This window comes from Rhinopithecus bieti, unplaced genomic scaffold (assembly GCF_001698545.2).
Source record: "Rhinopithecus bieti isolate Rb0 unplaced genomic scaffold, ASM169854v2 scaffold_22165, whole genome shotgun sequence".
Classification (NCBI taxonomy): Eukaryota; Metazoa; Chordata; class Mammalia; order Primates; family Cercopithecidae; genus Rhinopithecus; species Rhinopithecus bieti.
Window position 1 is genome coordinate 1,738,006 of NW_016810977.1, and position 21,880 is coordinate 1,759,885.

The window sequence follows — 21,880 nt, forward strand, 5'->3', positions numbered from 1 at the left end:
GGGTTCTAGTTAAAAACCAGAGCGCTACCCGGGTCCCTCAGTTCTCCGTGACTGCCTGGCAGCAGGCTTGCCATCTGGACCCTGTTCAGTATTTGAAGCCAAGAAGTGAGTAATAGTATATTTGTGTGCACCCACTTGTGTATTTGATTGCTTTGTGCTGAACAATTATGCCTTTCAGCTAGTTGATTTGTAATTTTACAGTTTTAAAAATAGAAATGGAAACCAATACTTCAAGTTTATGGAAATCTAGAGAGCAAATATGTATAATATTATAAAATCAGATGATGCTCCTGGGAAAGATGTGATCACTGGTAGAAGCCTGTGTTTCAGCAGGTGGTATCTGGGCTTCTAAGAAGGGAGACTCTTACTTGCTCTCCCCTGAGGAGCCCTCTTTTCCTGCCCACTTTGCAGAACGTGTATGTAAATATAAACCGCATCATGTCGGTGGCCAATCGCCTGGTGGAGTCTGGCCACTATGCCTCGCAGCAGATCAGGCAGATCGCGAGTCAGCTGGAGCAGGAGTGGAAGGCATTTGCGGCGGCCCTGGATGAGCGGAGCACCTTGCTGGACATGTCCTCCATTTTCCACCAGAAGGCCGAAAAGGTCAGTGCCTCGAACCCCCAGCCCACGAGGTGGTAACCAGAATAGTTCTTCCTCCATGAATATTGGTGTGTGTGCGAGCACTCTTGTGTAGCACATACTGTGAGCTCCGCATGTGAGCTCTGAAGTCACTCGGCCCTGAGTTTGAATTCCAGCTCTCTTAGTCCTTGCTGTGCAACCTTAGGTAAGTGACTTAGCCTCTCTGGTTTGTTTTCTCATTTGTAAAGTAGAAATAAAAGTACCTGCTTGAGTGGACTGTTGATGTAAATGTGATGCTAGGTGCCCCACGCAGTGCCCAGCACAGTAAGCACTAAGAAGTGGCAGCTGCTCTGCTCTTCCCCTCCTCTCCTGGCTTCTTCTTTCCTCTTATCCCTTGTTGATAGTGCTTTATTACTCCAGTTGGGATGCTTTGGCAGCAAGGAACAGAACGCCCATCAGTGGTACAGACGTCAAGGGTTTACTTTTCTCACAAACTGCGAAGTTCTAAGGCATAGGCACCTCCAGTTGCACGGCTAGGGAGGGGTGGTGTCTGCCGCCCTCAGGCTTGCTGGGCCTCCCCTCACAGTCGGGGCAGCACACCTCAGCTCCACGCAGCAGCTCCTCCTCAGCCACAGCGCCCACCCTCCACAGGGATGGCTGTAGCTGTCTTTGCCTGCCAGCTTATAAGGGAAGCATTTCCAGAGGCCACGCCCCCAGCACACTTCCCCTCAGTTCCCATTGGCTGGTCTTTGGGTACACATCCATGCCTTGCTGCAAGGGGTGGAGGAAAGGGTGGATCTGGTGTTAGCCTCTTTAGGGAGGTGCTGCCAGCAAGGGTGAGGGAGGAAAATGGCTTTTTTGGGTACACAATCGACAGTGTCTTTCATAATTACAAACTTAGCTACATGGCATCTGACTTTGGCTTCATTTGCTGACAGATGTGCTGTGTCAAAATTTCTAGTTTAAGAAGTAATGGGTAATATACGTCCCCAAAACTCCCCACCCCTCCACTTAAGCAAACTTGCTTAAACAAACACTCTGAAAGTAGCAACATGGAAGGAATTTGCTCATGACTCAGACTTTATTATTGGAAGGTGAGCAGCGCAGTGAAGACCTTTTCAAGATGGGGAAGAGCAAAACGGTTGCTTAATTTAAAAAGGGGAAACATCAGCGTATCTTCCTCAGGGTTAATTTTTGGGGGAAAGACTGCATTCAGGGATTTGCATGGATGCTTCTTAAGGAAATAGTATCTCTTTAATCTAGAAACAGGCTCTGTTGAAGAGTGCAGAAGTAAATAAAGGAAGATAGAGGCCCCAACTTGCCTAGGATTTTGGCAGGGCAGTCAGAATGTTGCACAAGACACTAATTAGCAGTGATCTCAACTCCAGAAACCTTTAAAGTATAAAGCAAGAGAGGAAGCTGAGTGATATATAAAGAGAAGCAAACCTTCATAGTATCATGTAAAAGCTGAGCGTTTCAATGGTAGGATTTTTCTATTTTCTAACTTTATGCATTTGACTAATTTTGTGATAAAAGATAGACAAAAGCCCACACACAAAAACAACTTTTTAAAGTAACAGGAGCTCCTTCAGCATAAATAGAACCATCTTCATGACCTTGTAGCCATCTCCGATCCTTATCGTTGTACAAAATAGCAATACGCTTGATCATTTGGCAGTAAGATGATATGAATGAATTTGAAGCAGGACAAGCTGCGTGGGTGAATGTTAGATAGGCTGAAGCATAACACACAGGGAACATCTTTCGTAAACATGACGGGATTCAGAATTGTAAATAAACCCAGAGATTAATTGCTGCTGTGACCTGCCTGAAAATAATCTAGAAACATGGGTTCCATGGGGCATTTTCCTTCCAGTGTTTTATTATAAAAAATTTTAAACATACAGCAAAATTGAAAGCCTGGGGTATTCTCATCTGGATAAAATGAAAGACTGTAATTTATGGATTTGAAGGAAATGAAACTAGGCAAACACATTATCGAACAGAATTTTATAGGACGCCGCATAAACCGGAAGGGAGCCTGAAGTCTCAGTGCATATAAGGTGGCCAGAGAAGAAGCCAAATTTGAGCAAAGGGACAGTAATCTAATGAAGAAGGGGCCCAGCGTGTATTCCAGACCTTAACGAAGCAACAAGGCCTGCATGTAAACAACTGAAACGCACAGATGAGAGATTAGGACGTCTTCAGAAAGACGGTCCTTACTTGCAAGTAAAAATGAATTGTGTCTCATCCCCCCACTGAAGAAAAGTAAGATCCTTGAAATTCTGATGCTTATCACTAAAGTGGTTTTCTTTTCCCAACATAGCAATCCCGAGTATAGGTCAACGTTGTTCCCTCTTTTTAAATGGTTTGCCTTCTAGTTACGCTCAAGCTGTTTTCATAAACTCAGTCTGGAAAGGACCAGAAACTTGGACATCCTAAGTAGGTTTCCATCATAGTCACCTCTTTGAATCACATCCGGAGTGTTCACGTGGAGTTTAAATCTGATTAGGGGGACATAAGGCTCAAATATGTGACCCCATGGTTAATGAGCTTACTAATGGCAGCCGCCTTCTCTGTAAGGATTACAGCTCTTAGCTGCACCGTGCAGCCCTGCCCTCTCTCTCCATGGGTGTTCTTATGCTAGTGTTTGCTGTGGCTTTATAAACATAACTCTGAAGTTAAAGCTAGATGAGAGTGATTCATAGATGGTATAACTTCCATAGATGTGTCAGCCAGTGTGTCTTGTGTCCTCATCTCCAGTGAAGGTGTGGGATCACAGTATCCGTTCACAAACATGGACACACAACCACAGTGTTAATGTTGTTACTGGTAGATGTTGCGTAGGGGCTCCAGCCTTTGCTTGTCTTGGTCATGTGCTATATCCACAGCACAGACCCTTTATGTTAAGAAGCTTTCACAGCAAATACCATTAGAATTACATTTTTATAAAACAAAATGACTTGATTTTGCTATAGCTGAAAATCTCCTTTTACGGTGACCTCAGACTGCACTGCCCATTGTGATGGCCTGTCACCACGTGTGGCTATTGAAGCTACTCAGAGTTAAATAATAAGATGATAAAATCATTTAAAACATAGAATTAAATTAAAATAATAGTTGCTTATTCACCGTATTGGGAGCAACACGTGGCCAGTGGCTACTGTACTTGGCAGCACAGGTGCACATTTCTGTCCACTCGGGTAGTGCTTGTAGAGGCTTACCTACGGAGTGGGCCGCATGCCTGCCGAACACCTTCATTCATCTAGGACTAGGCCTTCTGTGCTTTGATAATAACTGAAAATAAAGTAACAGTGTTTGTATCGTTCTTTAATATTTAGAGAGCTCTTTAACACGAAATCTCATTTCATCCTTCAGTCAGCCCAGTGGAGTAGATGAGACGGTAGTATTACTGTCCTCATAAGCCGTATGGGGAACAATTTGGCCATGTTTCCAAAGCTAGAACTTTCGCTGAGGTCTATGGCTGGGTCTTTCAGTTCCTGACATAATAAGTATTTCACAATTGCATTAATATTCTTATAAAAGTTCACTTCCCATAAATATTTTTAGAATTAACATTTATAATAAACATGACATAGACGCAAGTTCTAAATCTAGGAAATTTCCATCCCTTTGTCTCCTAAGTCCAGCTTAGTGCCTGTGCTCAGCTGAGGCTCCATCAAGAGGTGGCGGTGGTGAGAGGTGGATGGGAGTGCAGTTCACTAGCTTCGAGGATCCCATCTCTGGTTGGTGGGACCCAGAACAGGCAGAAGAAATGAGCGGTTCCCAGATCGCAGGTGCCCTCTGAGCAGACGGAGAGTAGTAGAGTAGTAAATGCTTAGGAAAAGCAATCTGTTAATTATTTATCCAAGGTCTCCTCTTAAAGCTATGTATATGAATCACTGTTCCCTCCTCTGCTTGCCTCTGTTTTGCAAACTGGGTGATCCAGGCTTCCTTCATCGTTTATTCAGCAACACTTGCTTAATACCACCATTCTGCTCAGCTTCAGGATCCCCAGATCTGAAGTAGGCTCCTGATCTGAATTGACAGAGCAACATTTCATTCTCTCGCACTCTTCGGCCTTCACCCCCAGTCCACCAGATGCTTTGTATTCACATATTTTGATTTACGGAGCACTTAAAGCATCAGATACTAAGCCAGCTGCTCTGATCTCATTAGACTGCAGTAGATACCTTCTGTCCTTCTCACCTCCTAAGTGTCAGGCTCTGTGCTAGACGTGTTCCCCCAGCGTTGCAGTCCCAACCTGGGTTTCTCTGGATGGTAGCAGGTATGTGTGTATATGTGTATCAGAGTGAGGGAAGTGCAAGGTCCCCCCTCGTATGATAGCATTACCATATTAGAAGCTTTTCTATGAGGTTCTGTTATGAAGGTATCTGTTGAATTTCGACACCAAACTTGACCTCAGAATGCCTTTTCTTTGTGGAATGCCTGTTGACACCCTGTTCCCTGTTCCATGAATCTCTGAATGGGGATTGTTGTGCTGGTGCTGTTGGTTTCAGACCCTCTGGGCATTCAGCCTTTCAGAAAACAATCAGGCCTAGAGCTTGCTCTGTGTGTGTTGTGTCTTAGAAATAAAGAACAGAAAAATGATGCTGTGCAAAACCCTCTGTAAAACCATGGCTAGGATTATTTCTTTTCTTTTCTTTTCTTTTTTTGAGTCACAGTCTCGCTCTGTCGCCCAGACTGCAGTGCAGTGGCGCAGTCTCGGCTCACTGTAAGCTCCGTCTCCCGGGTTCACGCCATTCTCCTGCCTCAGCCTCCCGAGTAGCTGCGACTACAGGAACCCACCACCCCGCCAGGCTAATCTTTTGTATTTTTAGTAGAGATGGGGTTTCATTGTGTTAGCCAGGATGGTCTCAATCTCCTGACCTCGTGATCCACCTGCCTCGGCCGCCTGAAGTGCTGGGATTACAGGCGTGAGCCACCGCGCCTGGCCTTGCAAGGATTATTTCTATCACTGGGCTGTTACTAACCCAGAAAAAAGGCAGAATCCTTTGTCCACAGGTTTTTGTGTAACACACCATCCTTCCCTGGCTGTATTTTTTCAGAGAAGTATAATCAGTGCCCTCTCAGGATACTTTAAGAAATTATGAGTTAGTTCTAATTACAGAAGTATGTAAAACTTCTTGAATGTTTTTATCTTTATGGGTTGTTCCTTCAAAAATTGGAGTCGAATATACTGTAGTGATTTTGATACAGTGATATGTTAGTCTGATGCTTCTGTTCATTAAATTGTGAAGTATTATATAACTGAAATGTGTTTCCACCGTGTTCTGTCAGAAGCGTTTTGATCTTAAGAACATGTTGCAGCTCCTCTTGGTTTTGGATGTTCTGCAGTGGCCATTGTCCCGGAGCACTTAATTGCTGACTTAGACCTGATGATTTATTAATGACGATGGTTAACCTCAATCAATTTGTGTTTGAAAAACACAATAACTTAATAATTGGTATTAAATGCAATAAGGGAAGATGTTAGAGAGAAATAGAGCTCAGAAATAGTGACAGTCATCTGACCTGACCAAATTGACATTTATAGAACATGCCACCAAGAAATACTAATGCCATGTGAATTGGCCTCAAGCCCTAAGGTCTGCATAGATACTTTTCTGCACTCAGTAATAAAAGGATTTTCATAAACAGTTATTATTTGGTTGACTTGTCTATTTTAATATCCTAAAAATGAACTGAGAGTTTGTTCTTACTATATTTGAAGGGAATTATAGCACATTTCTTTTCTGGCCTGTCGAGTATTGCATTTCAATAGTCATCCTCTGCATTCCCTGCTAAGTAAATAGATGTGTGAGGAATAGGAGTAAAGAGGTTAAAACCAAGGGAAATGTGTTGATGTCTGTTTGGTGTAATTGAATTAGCTTTTGTAACTGGGCCTTCTGCACTTGCCTTTCACTCTTAACTGTGATGGATTTTGATAGGATCTCCCTAGGAAATTTGGCAGTGATTTCTCAGCCATTGATGCATCCCGAAGATGGGTGGCAGTGGAGGAGATTGAGCCAGGATGGGGATGGCAGCCGCAGGACTGTTGATGATCCTGGAGATGGAGGGTGGCAGTGGAGGAGATTCAACCAGGATTGGGATGGCAGCCGCAGGACTGTTGATCCTGGAGGTGGAGGGTGGCAGTGGAGGAGATTGAACCAGGATTGGGATGGAAGCCGCAGAGCTGTTCGCATGGCTCAGGCTTTTCTCATTTCCGTGCGAATTGGGAAGGATGGGAATGATGCCTCGGCCTCCTTAAGCCTTTCCTAAGATTCACAGAGAAGTTTAGGCCCTTTTTTCTTGGTCTCCTTTTAATTCTGGTGTCAATTTCCTTTTGAAACAGTAGTGGAATGGACTGGCTGCTTTTCCTTATTTCTGATAAATGATTTTTAGATATCTGGAACGTTTTCATTATATCTCAATGTAAAAGGAAAGGAGTAAGGGTGACAAGTAGCTACAAGGAGAAGGAGCATCCTGCTGTTGAACCCTAGTTAAGGGGCATGTGGGAGAGTCATCTTTCTGTCCTCCCTTGCTAGGAGTACAGGGCAGTTAGAAACGTGGATTCAAAGGTGGATTGGGAAAATTTACCAGAAAGCCCAAAACAGGGCTACATTGTTCCAGGGGCACACCCAGACCTGGGCAGCAGTCAGTTGAGGCATTCATCTGAAATGCGGATTCCTGGGACTCGCCCCAGTCCTGCTGAAACCCACTCTGGGAATGGAGTCCAGGAGTCTCATGTGAGTTGAGGATGCCATTTGAGATGGAGAGGCAACCATGTTACATTCTTAGGTTCTCCGTCAACTCCCCTAATTTTCAAAACCATGTTAAAAAATGTCCACTTTTCAATATAAATTGTCATTGATAGAAATAATCTTTTTTTTAACCTTCCAAGTATATGAGCAACGTGGATTCATGGTGTAAAGCTTGCGGTGAGGTAGACCTTCCCTCAGAGCTGCAGGACCTAGAAGATGCCATTCATCACCACCAGGGAATATATGAACATATCACTCTTGCTTACTCTGAGGTAAGTGGTCAAATTACTTACATTGCAAGGCAACATCATTTTTGCATTATAGTACACCGGAAGCTAGGAAAAAAAAGTTTTGGGTAGCCCAGAAAAAGCTTATAGATTTCGAGTTAGACTGCAGTTTAATTGTTTAGCATTTGAACCCCTGTGTGTGGGGTGGGGTGGGGCGCTAGGGGACCAGAATGGTGTGCAGGCAGGAGCCTTTCCAACAGCGCGCTTATATGCTCATCTGCTACAGTCAAGAAAAGCCTAGTCTTTTTTTCTACATGTATTGAAGAAATGTGTATTTTGTGTGCTCTTCAGTCTAATCAAACTCAGTTTAATCTTCCTGAATAAAACCTTTTAGAGAAGATGGTCTAGATTGCAAGGTACACATCTGTCTATTTTAAGAACTCTAAGTGTAGGATTTTCTTTATTACTTTAGGGTATATTACATTATTTACTTAATGAATCCCTGTTTTATTTTCTGCCACCTTCTATGCCAGACTGTGTTGTAAGGACTTTATGTAACGACTGACTTAATGCTCACATACTGTATCTGTCCTTGCTGTTACAAATGAAGAAAATGAGTCACGGAGATAAATGACTGTGCCAGGTCAGCAGCTGGTGGAACAGGATATGAGCCCAGGCAGGTGCCATGTTCTCAGTCACCACCCTCTGCCGCCTCTGTGCCAGACCACGTGGTAGCTGCTTGATGACGCAACTTTAGATGGGTTGACGAGTACCACCCTTGCCCATGCCTTGTTTATCTGGCCCTTGAGACCATCCTGCCTTTGTGATAATAGTTACGTTCCTGGAGGTGAAGGCGAGGGGCATAGAGAGGAATTGTGTGTGCTTACTTTTCTGCAAGGTTTTCTCCCTAAGAAGCATCTATATCTACAATGTTCTATGTTAATATGAAAGATTATCATAAGGCTTCTGTAAGAGTTTCAAAGCACCTGGAAGACTGCTGGGCAGTGTAGATGTTTAATAAATGCTGTCTGTGTTTAAATCTAAATCTTGATCCAAGCACATCCAAACTTGTCAAAGTTGTTGGGAAGAAACTGGCTATTTGCATTTCATTCTGACATTTCCTGTTGTGCTTCACTGCCCAACTGTCACTCTCATGTCCTTGGGCCTGGCTCTGTTGACGTCCTAGTGTCCAAGAGCCAATTAAATGGACGCATGATTTGCTGCTACAGTTTTGTATCTCATAAAGATGTTTTGGTCAATGATGGACTGCAAATAAGACAGTGGTCCTGTAAGATTATAATACTGTATTTTACTGTACTTTTTCTGTGTTTAGACACATACATACTTAACATTGTGGTACAGTTGCCGACAGTATTCAGTACAGTAACATGCTGTACAGGTTTGTAGCCTAGAGCAGTGGGCTGCTCCAGATAGCCTAGGTGTGCAGTAGGCTGCATCGTCTAGCTTTGTGAAAGTCCACATTGTGATGTTCACATAAGGATGAAATTGCCTATGATTCGTTTCTCAAAATGTGTCCCTGATACCACGTGATACCTAACTGTATATTTGCTTCAGAATCTGGGCAGGTCTTCCCTTTCCCATGGCAGTTGATATTTGTTTGTTTCTCTAGCCACCTTTGCCTAATAAGATTCAGTTTTTTTCAAGCAGCATTTCATGTTGCCTATGGAATTTAAAAAGTCAACTCTGTATTTTTTCTTAGTTTTGCACAAATGTTTCTTAACTAATTTGGTTGCCTAGTCTGTTAGAAACTATTTAAATAAGTGAGAGCCTTTTCTGTAGTAAAACTGAAAATTGAACACATTTATAATTTTTTTAATCGCATTGGCTCATGAGGATTATGTCACTTCTAAAAACCATCAAGTTCTTTCCCCTGATGTGCCATCTCTATGCATTGTCTAATTTTGACCTATAACACAGAAAGCAAATGACCCTGTTACTCACACGTGTAATGAGGCCTTCAGTCATCTGCTTATATGAATCTCTTGCTTTGGAGCTGTTCTTTGAATGCAGTGGTGGGCTTGCAGCCAGCTGTCTGCATGCCCTTGCCCTTGCCAGACCAAGATGGGATTGAATAGCCTTCATTCACAAGATGATTGGCAGGCCCTGGGAATACAGTCTTTGTGCATAACTTAAATCAGAATCACTTTGACCTAGCCAGGGTCATCCTCCAGCCAAGCTGGCTCTTTCAGTTTGCTTGTTGCTCTTGGCAGTTTTCTTTAAGTACAGCATCTCCTAATTGTTACCAGTGCATTCTGTAAAAATGGGGCATCTTGACACAGGAACTTATATTTACCTGTGGTGTAGTTTTATTTGATTTACATTGGTACTAGTATCTCAAAATAATTTGACAGGAAGTAAACAGCCTCTCAAACTGAGGTCTTAGATGGAATTTTAGCCTAAGAACATGTTTGCAACTGAGCTATAAACTCAAGGAGACAGTAATTTGAACTGGATGCACTGAAAGGATTTTCAGTAGAACAGAATGAATTATTTTGCCTCTTAAATTATTTACATTTTGAAATAGTTTCAGGGCTACAGGAAAGTGGTAGAATAGCACAGAGAACTCCTACGTTGCCTCCACCCAGATTTTCCAAGTTTTAGAATTTCGCCACATTGCTTTATCCTCTCTCCCCACTACTTCTCTCTCCAGTCAGCAAAGCACCATTGATACAACGTGACCGTCCTATCCACAGACCCTGATCCTATTTCCCCAAGTATTCCAACGATGCCCCTTTCTCTTTCCTGGTCTCGGACACTGTCCAGCAATGTGCGCTACATTTAATCGCCATGTCTTACCAATCCGTCTCCTTTAAAATGGAACATTCTTTAGTCTTTCTCTGCCTTTATGTCTTTGACATACTTAAAGAGTACAGGCCTTTCATTCTTTGGATGGCCCTTTATTTCTGGTTGCCCCCAGTTCTCGTGGGCTGACTCAGGCTGTGCCTTTTTGGCAGTGCATGTCCTTCTCTGGGTGTCATCGCAGTGGACACAGGATACTGACCTCTCCAGCTATGAGTAGTGTTCATCTTGGCCACTTGGTCAGATTGGTGTCTGCAGGGTTTCTCCAATGCACAGTCACCATTTAAAAAATTAGTCTTTGCTGCACATTTTGTGGGCAGCTACTCTAATAGAATACCAGTCTCTGTTCCTCATCAGACTTCTCACAGCCATAGTTTCCACTGAGGATTTCTGCCCATAGCAGCTACCACTGTGATGGTGATCACCTATTTCCATTATTCCTTCTGTATTTATTAGGTGGCTTTCTACCATAAGAATGGGCTGTATTTCCTTTCTCTCTTGTTTGTTTCTATCAGTATGAATTTATGAAATCTTCCTATATCAGTCGGTTATAATTTGATACTCTGTTTTCATTCCTAAATTGTTTAGACTTGGCCAGCAGGAGCTTTTTTCTGTGTCTTTTTGATCATCCTTATTGTCCTTTGAGCACTTGTTCCTGGCTATTTTGTACTTTCCCTGCCTACCCTGGGATCACTTGTCTCACTAAGTGGGGTGGTTCCTTATAGTATTGTATGGTCTTTAGAATTTTAAAGACCTGGGTTCTCAGAGTTTTGTTTGTTTGTGAGGTGTCACTACTTCTGGGCCCTCTTAGCAGACAGCGTTAGGAAACATGAATGCCATCCATTCACCCATCCATCCATCTATCTGTGCATCCATCTATCCACCTAACCACCCATTGTTCATCCACCCAACCACTCATCCATCTACCCAATCACCCAGCTACCCATCCATTCATCTACCTATATTTATCCTTCCATCCATCCATCCATCCACACACCCAACCACCCATTCTTACTGTCCATCCATCTCCATCCATCATCCATCCATCAGTCACCCATCCATTCTTTCCATCCAAACATTCACTCATTATCCATACCATCATTCTCCCATCCTAACCATTACCTAACCACCATCCATCCCATCCATCCACCCTCCCAAACCCCCATCCATTTATCCATCCATCCACCTAATCACCCAGCCACCCATTCATCTGTCCATTTATCCAATCATTCATTCATTAGTGCATGCATTCATCCAGCCAATCACCCAACCATCCACCCAACTACCCATTCGTCATCCATCCATCATCCATCCTCCTGATCACCCAACCACCCATCCATCCATCCATCCATCCATCCATCCATCCAATTACCCATCCGTTCATCTATCCAACCACCCATCCACCCATCCATCCACCCACCCATCCATCCATCCATCCATCCATCCATCCATCCATCCATCCATCCATCCATCCCTCCATCCATCCATCCACCCAGCCACCTACATTCATCAATCTACCCATATCCATCCATCTGCCGTATCACTCAATTGCCCATCCGTTCACCCAGTCACCCAGCCACCCATCCACATCTGTCTAGTCCATCTGTCCATCTACCCAATCACCCAACCACCTGTCCATACACCCAGTCACCCAACTGTCCGTCTGTCCACCCCATCACCCAACCATCCATCCAACCACCCAGTTACCCAACCACTCATTCATTTATCTATCTATCTAACCACTTACCCACCCATCCACGCATGCACATACACGTCTATATAAAATTACTGATGTATCTGTCTGTATTAAAAATATATGTTTGCACATTTCGAATCCAATACCTCAGGGTTCTTTCCATCCTTTCCCTTTCTGAGTTTATTACTGTTCTCAGGCAGCAAGAAACCTGGCTTCTATTGTCCTTGATGTCCTTAATTTGCTCCATTTCCCAACCATTCTGTCTGGGTTCTCCACCTCCAACCCCTACCACCCACTCACTTAACCTGGCACAGTGACACCTCTGTTGGCACCTCCACCCCTCACTTCCTCAGTTTCTTCATGCCAAGAGGGAAGGTGTCAAGAAGATGGGAAGGGAAGGACTGCTTTTGTTTTTTAAGTGATTTTTATTTTATGTTCCTAAATCAGTAGTTTGCAGACTTGAGTGTCTTGGTTTAAAATGCAGCAGTACTCTACCCCAGAGATAGTGAATCTCCATTTTCAGAGGCCTTCTCTAGTGCTGCAGCGACTGATGCTGATGGTACACAGATCACATGCTGAGCAGCACTCCTGAGCTTGCTCTGAAGAGCTGGGGGTCTGCTGAGGAGGCGTCCATCTCACAGATACGGAGCACCTGCTAAGTGCTAGACATCGAGCTGGATGCCGGGTCATGTGGGGGTAGGAGTACTGTTAAGCAGGGCTTGCTTTGCTTTTCTTATTTCCTTTTCCTTGCCTCTCTCTTCTCTTATTCCCTTTCTTCTCCTCCCTTCATTTTCTCTACAATCTTTTTCTTCGAACAGTGTTTATAGTTTCTAGTCTCTGATCATATAAATTTGCTTTGGGAAAGCTTCCCAGCATTTTTTTTCCAAGACGCAAGCACCTGCTCTGCTTTGCTTTAATTAGACCTGCCCGTGTCACCCCTGTTTGTGCTTTAGCAACAGGGACGCACCTGGGCCTTCTGAACACTCACTTGCTTCAGCTTGCCAGGTCTGAGCTAATCTTGTTGGCTACAGTTGATCACAAGAGAGTGAAGCAGTGTAAACGTTGGAGATAAGTTGTAGTCATTTTTAACATTTTAAGTAAGCCAACTCAGCTACTAGTTTTTCAACAAGCTAAATTTATAAAAATGATTTTCATCTCAGTGTGCCTGTGTTGCCTCGCGAGCCTCAATGCTAAGTGTTTGGATTGCAAGGTGAGACTGCATAATAAACAGCCACGCATCCACCAAAGGGCCACTGCTGCAGCCACGGAGCACAAGCAAGGCAAAGTGCCATGGAGCGTTGGCTTGCTTGATCTCGTGTGACTTCAGGGCTTAGTTTCTGCTTCCATTTCTCAGTTTAACAAATGTGCCAACTCATTGTGTGCCTCAGCAAGGCCTCATGGGAATGAATGATTTGCTGCGTGCAAAGCTGGTTGAGCTCCTCTTTAAAGGCACTGTGTCAATGGTTGATGGCAGGGTTGGGGTTATTAGCAAAGACAAAAACACACAGTAAAATGAGTCACCTGGATAGGAAACTCCTTAAAACAAAAAAACCAACTCTCTGTGATATGTGTGGAAGCTCAGTTCCCTTGCAGTAGAGCCACTTCTTTTTTTGTGGAGTGGAGTCTTGCTCTGTTGCCCAGGCTGGAATGCAGTGGTGCGATTTCAGCTCACTGCAACCTCTGCCTCCTGGGTTTAAGCGATTCCTGTGCCTCAGCCTCCCGAGCAGCTGGGATTACAGGCATGTGCCACAAGGCCTGGCTAATTTTTGTATTTTTAGTAGAGACAGGGTTTCACCATGTTGGCCAGGCTGGTCTTGAACTCCTGACTTCAAGTGATCTGCCCACCTCGGCCTCCCAAAGTACTGAGATTACAGGCATGAGCCACCGCGCCCAGCCATCACTTCTGTCACAGTTGTATAAAGCCTCATTAAAGATCGCAGTGTTGCTGTAGTGACACGCAGTGCTGTAGTCAGCATCTGCCATAGTATCAGAGCCAACAGCCCATACAACAGCTATCTTCTTCTCACCCCAAACTCAGCTTGAGGCCTTGCAAGCACTTGAGATATAAAAGCAACGAAAGTAGAGCCCAGGTGTAGTCTGTGGAACATGCATGTGAGGCACATGTACCTGACTCACGCCAACTGGGCTGCTCCAGCCGTTTCCTGTTGTGGTCTTATTTTGGTTTTTCCTTTCCGATAATCCCAGGTTTACAGGTGTCAGAGAGTCAGACCAAGGTAAAGTGATCTGGTTTTGAATAAGAAACTGAATAGCTGAAAGAAATAGAAATCAGCGTTTGAAGGTCCATCCTGTAAGAACTTTGCCTGGAAAAGGAACCAGCTTTCTCTTTGTTCTCCCTGAAGCATGGGAAAGTATCTGTCGTTGGGAACACATGCCCTTTCAGGAGGTAATTGACCTGCACTGTTGGTAGGAGCATCTTATGTAGCCATCTGAAGACAGATTGGAACCTCCTTACTCAGAAGAGTTCAACTATTTGGCCGAGGAGTGTCAACTATTGCTGCAGAATAAGCTGGGTAGTCACCTGCTGACCCCTTTTCATTCTTTTCTGCTTTATTAGAACCTTGATATGAGAATAAGTTCAGCAAGAGTTGGAGAGGAGAGTGAAATCATTCCCAGGCTTCCTGTGGAGGTCTGTGCTCTGCAGGCCGTGGTGAGCTAAGACTGAAAAAGAATTAAAACAGTGTTGGCTTTGAGTCAGCAGAAATAGTGCAATTCATTTCATAAAAGTTTTGAAGGAACACTTTTTCTTTATTACAGGCTAAATGTCTTGGTGTATTTTGCCTATTTTTGTTGTATCTTGGGAATGCCATTTTCTAGCACGTTTTAGATCTAAAACACTGCGTTTGGACTTAATTGATATGCCTGTCACTCTTCTTCATTTGGTCTTTGGGCAGTTGTTGCTTTTGCAGTGGTAAGCAAGAATGTCTAGATGCTGCTGTCTTTCCTTAGGTCAGAGCCACGTTCATCCCTTGTGCAGGTGAAGAACATTCCTGCCGGAAACACTCAGCCCTCATCTGATTTTACAGGAAATGTAGAGATCTCAGTACCAGAAGCAAGAATAGGCAAATCTCTGAAGTTTTGTGGCTCTTTTTAAGGGTGACATGCAGAAATCCAAGTTACAAGTCTATGTGCAGTCTGATGAACAGTAAATATTCAAGAACCAGGCCATTGTTTATACACAGTTACACTTCTTTTTAAATATTAGAAACAAACATAGCTTTGATATGGTAAAATTTTAAACTTTAATTACTTTTTCTGTTTTAGTTAGTACTTGCATTTTTCTGAACTCATTTGGATATCAGAGCATTTTAGTTTCTCTCTTTATAAAATGTTGATCTTTGTAACATGTAACTTTGATTGCCCTTCAAGTTCCCCAGCTGTGTATTCCGAGAAAACAAAGAGCCGACTGAAAATGAGCTGATCTGATTGGTTAAAAAATTATTATAGGAAAGTCCTGCTATTTGATGAGGTTGATTTCTTTTTGCAGCTGTTGTCTCTTTGTGGCTCAGAGTTTTAGTGCCTGGAAGCTAAAAACAGAGTTTTAAACAAAATGTATAACTGAAGTAAATTCACTCGCCTGGTTCTGTAGTTAAGAAACTGTAGAACTACCCCACATGCCATAAACTTACGTTACTTGTTTTAGCACTTACATTTTATGTGAATTTTTTGTCTGCTCTATGCAGTCTGTTCTTTCATTAATTTTCTCCTGGTCATTCTGTACCATTTAAAAATTATTATCTCTGTACAAAAGAACAGCAGTCTTCATAAAATAGTAGCATATTTTTCACATATTACTGTAATTACAAAGACTAAGACATTTTGCCAAAAGCGAAACTGTATATGCCATCCTTTATGTGCTTAAATAGTACTTTAATTGCCAAGTCTACAAAACCTGTACTGAAATAATATAGAATCATATTTGGAAAGGTTTATTGGAGAAATGCTATTTTTTAAAACATGGAGTTCCATGCTGTCTGGTTTTAGTGGGTACAAGAGGTGTTTTCTCGCCCAGGGTCTTTACTGCCACTGTCACTACCAACAAATGACAGTACCAGTGGTGGGACCAACAGACACTTTCATCCCCGCTTATGAGTTCTCAGAAGGTGGAGCTTTGCCTGATGAGTTGTTGTATGTTAAGATATTTGTGTATAGACATTTTCCACTGCCCTCCACCGCCATGGGCAAGTATGTCCTTCGAAATCCTGTCACGATCTCTGGCCTGGAGATATGTTAATCAGCTGCAGAGACACTTGAGGAAAGAAAGATTCCATGGAATATTGTTGCCCAGAGTACTCCATTCTCAGTTGAAGAATATTAATGGTGTCACAGGGATGCGTTTTGGAAACTTGGTGAGGGCTGGGAACTCATCTTGTCCTTTTGCATTTGGTGGTTTAAGTTGCAAAACAATGGCTTAAGATAGAAATTGGCTTTCTCCCCGTGTAAAAGAAATCCAAAGGCTGTCGTTCCAGGACTAGTGTGGTAGCTCTATTAGTAAGAGGATCTCTGGATCCTTCTGTCGTCCTGTGTTGCCTTTTTTAACAGGTAGGCTACTGTTGTTAAGATTGCCTCAGAGTCATCAGTAACTGCTGAAGCTCCAGCCATCTCATTCAAGTTCTTGGCAGCAAGGAGGAGGAACGGACAGGGGAATGAGCGCACCTGCCAGCTTAGCCCTACACAGCTTTCCTGGAATTCCCATGCAACATTTTTTACTTTTGTATATTGGCCACTCATATATGTAAGCAAGGCTGGGAAATGTGGCATTATAGCTGGAGTGCTGCTGTTTCTGACTGTAGGGGTTTGGCTATCCGGGAGGGGCAAGTGGATTTTGGGGAACAGCTGTCAGTTTCTGGCACAGTTCACCAAATCATATGTTCTGATGTACATTTTCCGACAGTATTGCAAGGAGTAAAATGTAGAGGAAACATTTGTAAGGAATTCTTTTCAAGGTTGACACAATGTGAAATGTATGACTTGGAGCAGTAGCTCTCAGTTCTGAGAGATGCAGCACTCTAATTATATCACACAAATTTTATGACACCTGCTTTATGACCCTGAAATAAAATGCATACATACTTTACCTTTGCGTATAATTTATATGTGTACATAAAAATTACATGCTACAATGTAAGTTGGAGACAAAGGTGATTTATGATAAAATGTTTTTCAGTCTATAAATGCCTAAGTGCATCTATTGTAGGTGAAAAAATTAGATATTCAGATGCTGGTCATGTATATAAAACCATTGTGAATATAGCAACTATAACTGTAGCCTGGTCATGTGGCCTCTTGGTGATGCAAGTATTGAGAATGGTTTTATTGTGGTCATGTGATATTTTGAAAGGGAAAACAGCTCCTGTAAAGTTCCAAAGAAAACCAAACACTATCTTTCTTTGATTAACATGGGTGTTGGATTTGTGGAAAGATCAGTGATGTTAACACTGAGCAAAGAGAGAAAAACCGTGTATTTGTGTGTTAAAAAGAGCCTTGCTTAGATAATCACAAAAAGCAGGACATTTCTTCACCATGTGCTAATATCCTGCTCATTTCAGAGTACCCTGCTTCTCTGAATCCACCACCCAAATCAATCCTGGTGCCTCCTCTCTTCAAAACCATTACATCAACAGTGTCCACACCAATTTCAGTGACTTCTGGGCACAAGTGAGAACCCTGCTTTAGAAGACTCTTTAAATTTTCCATTTTTGTTTTAACTGACACTAATTCAGCAGTTAATGTGGTTAGTTTTTCCCTTGTTATCTTTGGTTATGTCAGCTGAGCTTATTTCCTCTTAAGTTTTGCTGTAAGGCTGTATTAAGTGAATTTTAAACCCTGGTAAGGAATAATCAGCACTTCCAACGTCTCAAATTCAGGTATTGAAAAGTAAATGTGTTACAATCTGGCACAACTGCAGTTAGAAGAGGATTAAAGGAAGTGATTAGGAAATTCTGCAGGGTCATTTGCCACCAGGTTTTGGTTGTAAAGGCTCTCAGTTTTAGCTTTTCCCATTTACCCATTTCCTGTGTGCTCTTTTTTATTCTAAGGGCTTCTTCTAAACTGGGCTTATGTCTGTTAAAAGTGCCCCTAAACTTGCTCCTCTTCTTTTTTTTGGAGATGGAGTCTCACTGTGTTGCCCAGGCTGGAGTGCAGTGGCACGATCTCGGCTCACTGCAACTTCCACCTCCCGGAGTCAAGTCATTCTCCTGCCTCAGCCTCATGAGTAGCTGGGACTACAGGTGCCCACCACCATGCCCAGCTAATTTTTGTATTTTTAGTAGAGAAGGAGTTTCACCATATTGGCCAGGATGGTCTCGATCACTTGACCTCATGATCCGCCCGCCTCGGCCTCCCAAAGTGCTGGGATTACAGGTGTGAGCCACTGCACCCGGCCTGCTTCTCTTCTTACTAGAAACCCAAGGAGGTTTTTAGATTCAGAAGTATCTAAGCAGAAGGATCATGTGAAGAGGCCCTACTTAAGACACCTGCATCTCCCACACCTGGTTACCTTATGCATCACACACACTTTGTGTTGTCTGATTGTCACTTTTTTTCCCCCCAAGAACATCTGGCATAATTAATTACTCATAAGTCTTATGAGTCACATAAATAGGAAAAACACAATGCTTTCTTTCTAAATTGCACCGTCACCTTTTCTTATTTCTTTGATTAGCCCGAATGCTTTCATTTAACTGTAGTTTGAGAATAAATTGCCATAATATGGCGCTGAAATCTTTTTTTAAATGATGGCATTTTAATTAAAACTACTTTTTAAAGTTAATGAGTCAAATAGAATGGCATTTTAAATTTTCTTTTGTGATGTTAAATTGCTCTCCAGCTATGTCAGAAAGTTTAAGTACATATTCTTTGCCTAGTACTAGCAATCTAGTGCTAGTACTAGATTTTTTTTTTAACTGAGGCTTTAAGGAACAATTTTGTTCCATTGTGATGATCTGTTGTATTCTTTCTAACATGTCTCAAGATAAAATTATTACTTTTAAATTTTAATTTGCAGATATCCCAGGAATGCAGTTTCTGTTAGTTGATTTGTGGCATTTAAGGCAAATAGTATGCCTATTCATTGAGTAGTATCTACTACAGTGTTTTGTTGTAATTAATGTTCTTTTATTTTCACCTAGTGTTTTGCATCATTTGGCTTTGTGATGTCATTGGATAGCTCATGGATTGTTTTAAATTTTATCCTATATAAAACTGCCTCTGAGTAAAACTGTGGTGTGAATGGGTATGTGTGTAATGTGTGTACATGTACATGTGTGCCTGTAGGTACACACACGTATCCAAGGGCAGCATCTGTGGCACAGACCTCAGATCTTGAAGAATCACTCATGTATTTTGTGGGCAGGTGAGCCAAGATGGGAAGTCGCTCCTTGACAAGCTCCAGCGGCCCTTGACTCCTGGCAGCTCCGATTCCCTGACGGCGTCTGCCAACTATTCCAAGGCCGTGCACCATGTCCTGGATGTCATCCACGAGGTGCTGCACCACCAGCGGCAGCTTGAGAACATCTGGCAACACCGCAAGGTCCGGCTCCATCAGAGGCTGCAGCTGTGTGTTTTCCAGCAGGACGTTCAACAGGTCAGTTTCGCTTCGTGCCCTTCTGCGTGGGAAATGGCTTTTATTGAGTGGAGTTTGAATACCTCATCATATTGGGAAGATCTGTGTTTAAGGAGTGATGACTAGAAGATAAGCAGAGGAGCTTTTTTGTTGTCTGGAAGTGAAAACTGGGCTTAAGAACGCGTGTTCAGGCTGCTGTCAGCCAGTAGCTCCTGTGCGCCGAACCCAGGAGAGGATGTGAGGCCTACACTGGGAAGTGTCTGAGTTTTCTTCTAGAAACAGATCATTCTCGTTTATATTTATTTGTGGCAATAATGCTGGTGTGCTCCCAGCAATGTATTGTTACAATTTAGTTTACACTTGTGTGTTTTCCAACTACTTAAACAGTGAGGTGGTCATGCTTCACTTCCCACTTGGTAGATAGTACAGTCCCTGGTGCACAGTAGGTGCATTATAATTAGTTATCTCGTTGATGAAAAGTAGACTTTTATGACTACTCATTTCTAAGCAGTTGACATCTCTTTTGTTTTAAAGAAACAAAAGTAAGAGTAAGTCCAGTTCCCCATTGATTTGCTTCTTTATGATAGAGTAAGAGTTTTAAGGATTAAAGCTATGGGAGTAAAATATGACATAGCTTTAGGGATAAATAAGATATTAGCCATGTCCTTGCCCCCAAATAGAGGGAAAGACAAGGGAATGAATGAGGTGTCACCTCTGGGGAGGAGGAATGCTGGAGAATGCAGGGCAGCCCATGGCCTCAGGAAGTTGGCTGGGAGCTGCCGTGATAAGCCTGCAGTAGAGCCACTCTCACTGTCTCAGGTGTCCATCTCCCTGAGTGGCATGTGAAGGTGAGTGAGCTTTCTGCTGAATGGTCTGGGAATTTGCAGAGTCGCCCTGTGTTCCGATGAGAATGAGATTCTCTGTATGTCATTCACCGTCATTGTCATCATTCTTCACTTCACGTGAGTCTGGTAAGTTCAAAAGACACAGAATGGGCCAGGCGCAGTGGCTCACGCCTGTAATCCCAGCACTTCGGGAGGCCGAGATGGGCAGATCACTTGACACCAGGAGTTTGAGACCAACCTGGCCAACATGGCGAAACCCTGTCTGTATTAAAAATACAAAAATTAGGCCAGGTGAGGTAACTCATGCCTGTAATCCCAGCACTTTGGGAGGCTGAGGGTGGTGGATCACCTGAGGTCAGGAGTTCGAGACCAGCCTGCCCAACATTGTGAAAACCCATCTCTACTAAAAATACAAAAATTAGCCTGGTCTGGTGGCACATGCCTATAATCCCAGCTATTTGGAAGGCTGAGGCAGGAGAATCGCTTGAACCTAGGAGGCGGAGGTTGCAGTGAGCCAAGATTGCACCATTGCACTCTAGCCTAGGTGACAGAGTGAGACTCCGTCTCAAAAAAAAAGCCTGGCATGCTGGCTCATGCTTGTAATCCCAGTTACTCAGGAGACTGAGGCAGGAGAATCACTTGAACCTGGGAGGCGGAGGTTGCAGTGAGCCAAGATCACGCCACTGCACTTAAGCCTGGGTGACAGAGCAAGACTCTATCTCAAAAAAAAAAAAAGAAAAAAAAAGACTCCGAATGGCCCTGTAATTTAAAATTTTCATGCACCATGCTTTGATTCTAATTTTATTTTTTGAGTTCTCCGAAGGTTACATATACAAAGTGCTTCAGGAATGATCATTTTGTTATTATTTATGCTTCTTAACAATGTTGTTTTAGTCCAAGAAGATAATTGCGGGAGAAAGAATACAGTGCAGGAAAGAAGAAGAGGGAGCCAGTGGTGAAGAGGGATTGAGAGGACAGACATTGTGGGAATGAAATCATGAATAATCGTGTTTTTGAATTGTCCAAAAACTTCTACAAACCATGAAATGTTGGCAGTTTAAATGTAGCTGTTGAAAGCTTCCCCACATTCCTTGTATCCTTTGGGTCGAGCATAATTCCCCATCTGTGGACTGATGCACTTCTCAGGAGGGGGTCTCATTAACTCACCCGAGGAAGCAGCGGCAGGGACACCCCTTCCTTTCCCCCCACACCCCATTTCTCATGGCTCTTTTTTCTCTAACCTCATGCTTAGGTTAGAAAAGAGCACAAGGTAAGGAAGCCCTTGGGAATAGGCTGAATCTGGCCATCTAATTTGGCGCCAAATACTTAATGTGCTTGAGTTTGAAAACAGCAAACACGTAGAAAGG

The 21,880-nt window shown here is 43.0% G+C and overlaps 1 protein-coding gene across 3 annotated transcripts in view; it reads left to right on the forward strand.

Moving 5' to 3' along the window:
- Nucleotides 1–21,880, forward strand: part of TRIO (trio Rho guanine nucleotide exchange factor) — a 379,704-nt gene that overhangs the window by 158,863 nt on the left and 198,961 nt on the right. For all 3 annotated transcript variants that reach the window (XM_017893310.1, XM_017893311.1, XM_017893312.1), the window contains exons 7-9: nucleotides 412–603; nucleotides 7,484–7,615; nucleotides 19,459–19,689. In XM_017893310.1, the coding sequence (XP_017748799.1) occupies nucleotides 412–603; nucleotides 7,484–7,615; nucleotides 19,459–19,689 (555 nt within the window). The remainder of the gene's footprint in view (nucleotides 1–411; nucleotides 604–7,483; nucleotides 7,616–19,458; nucleotides 19,690–21,880) is intronic.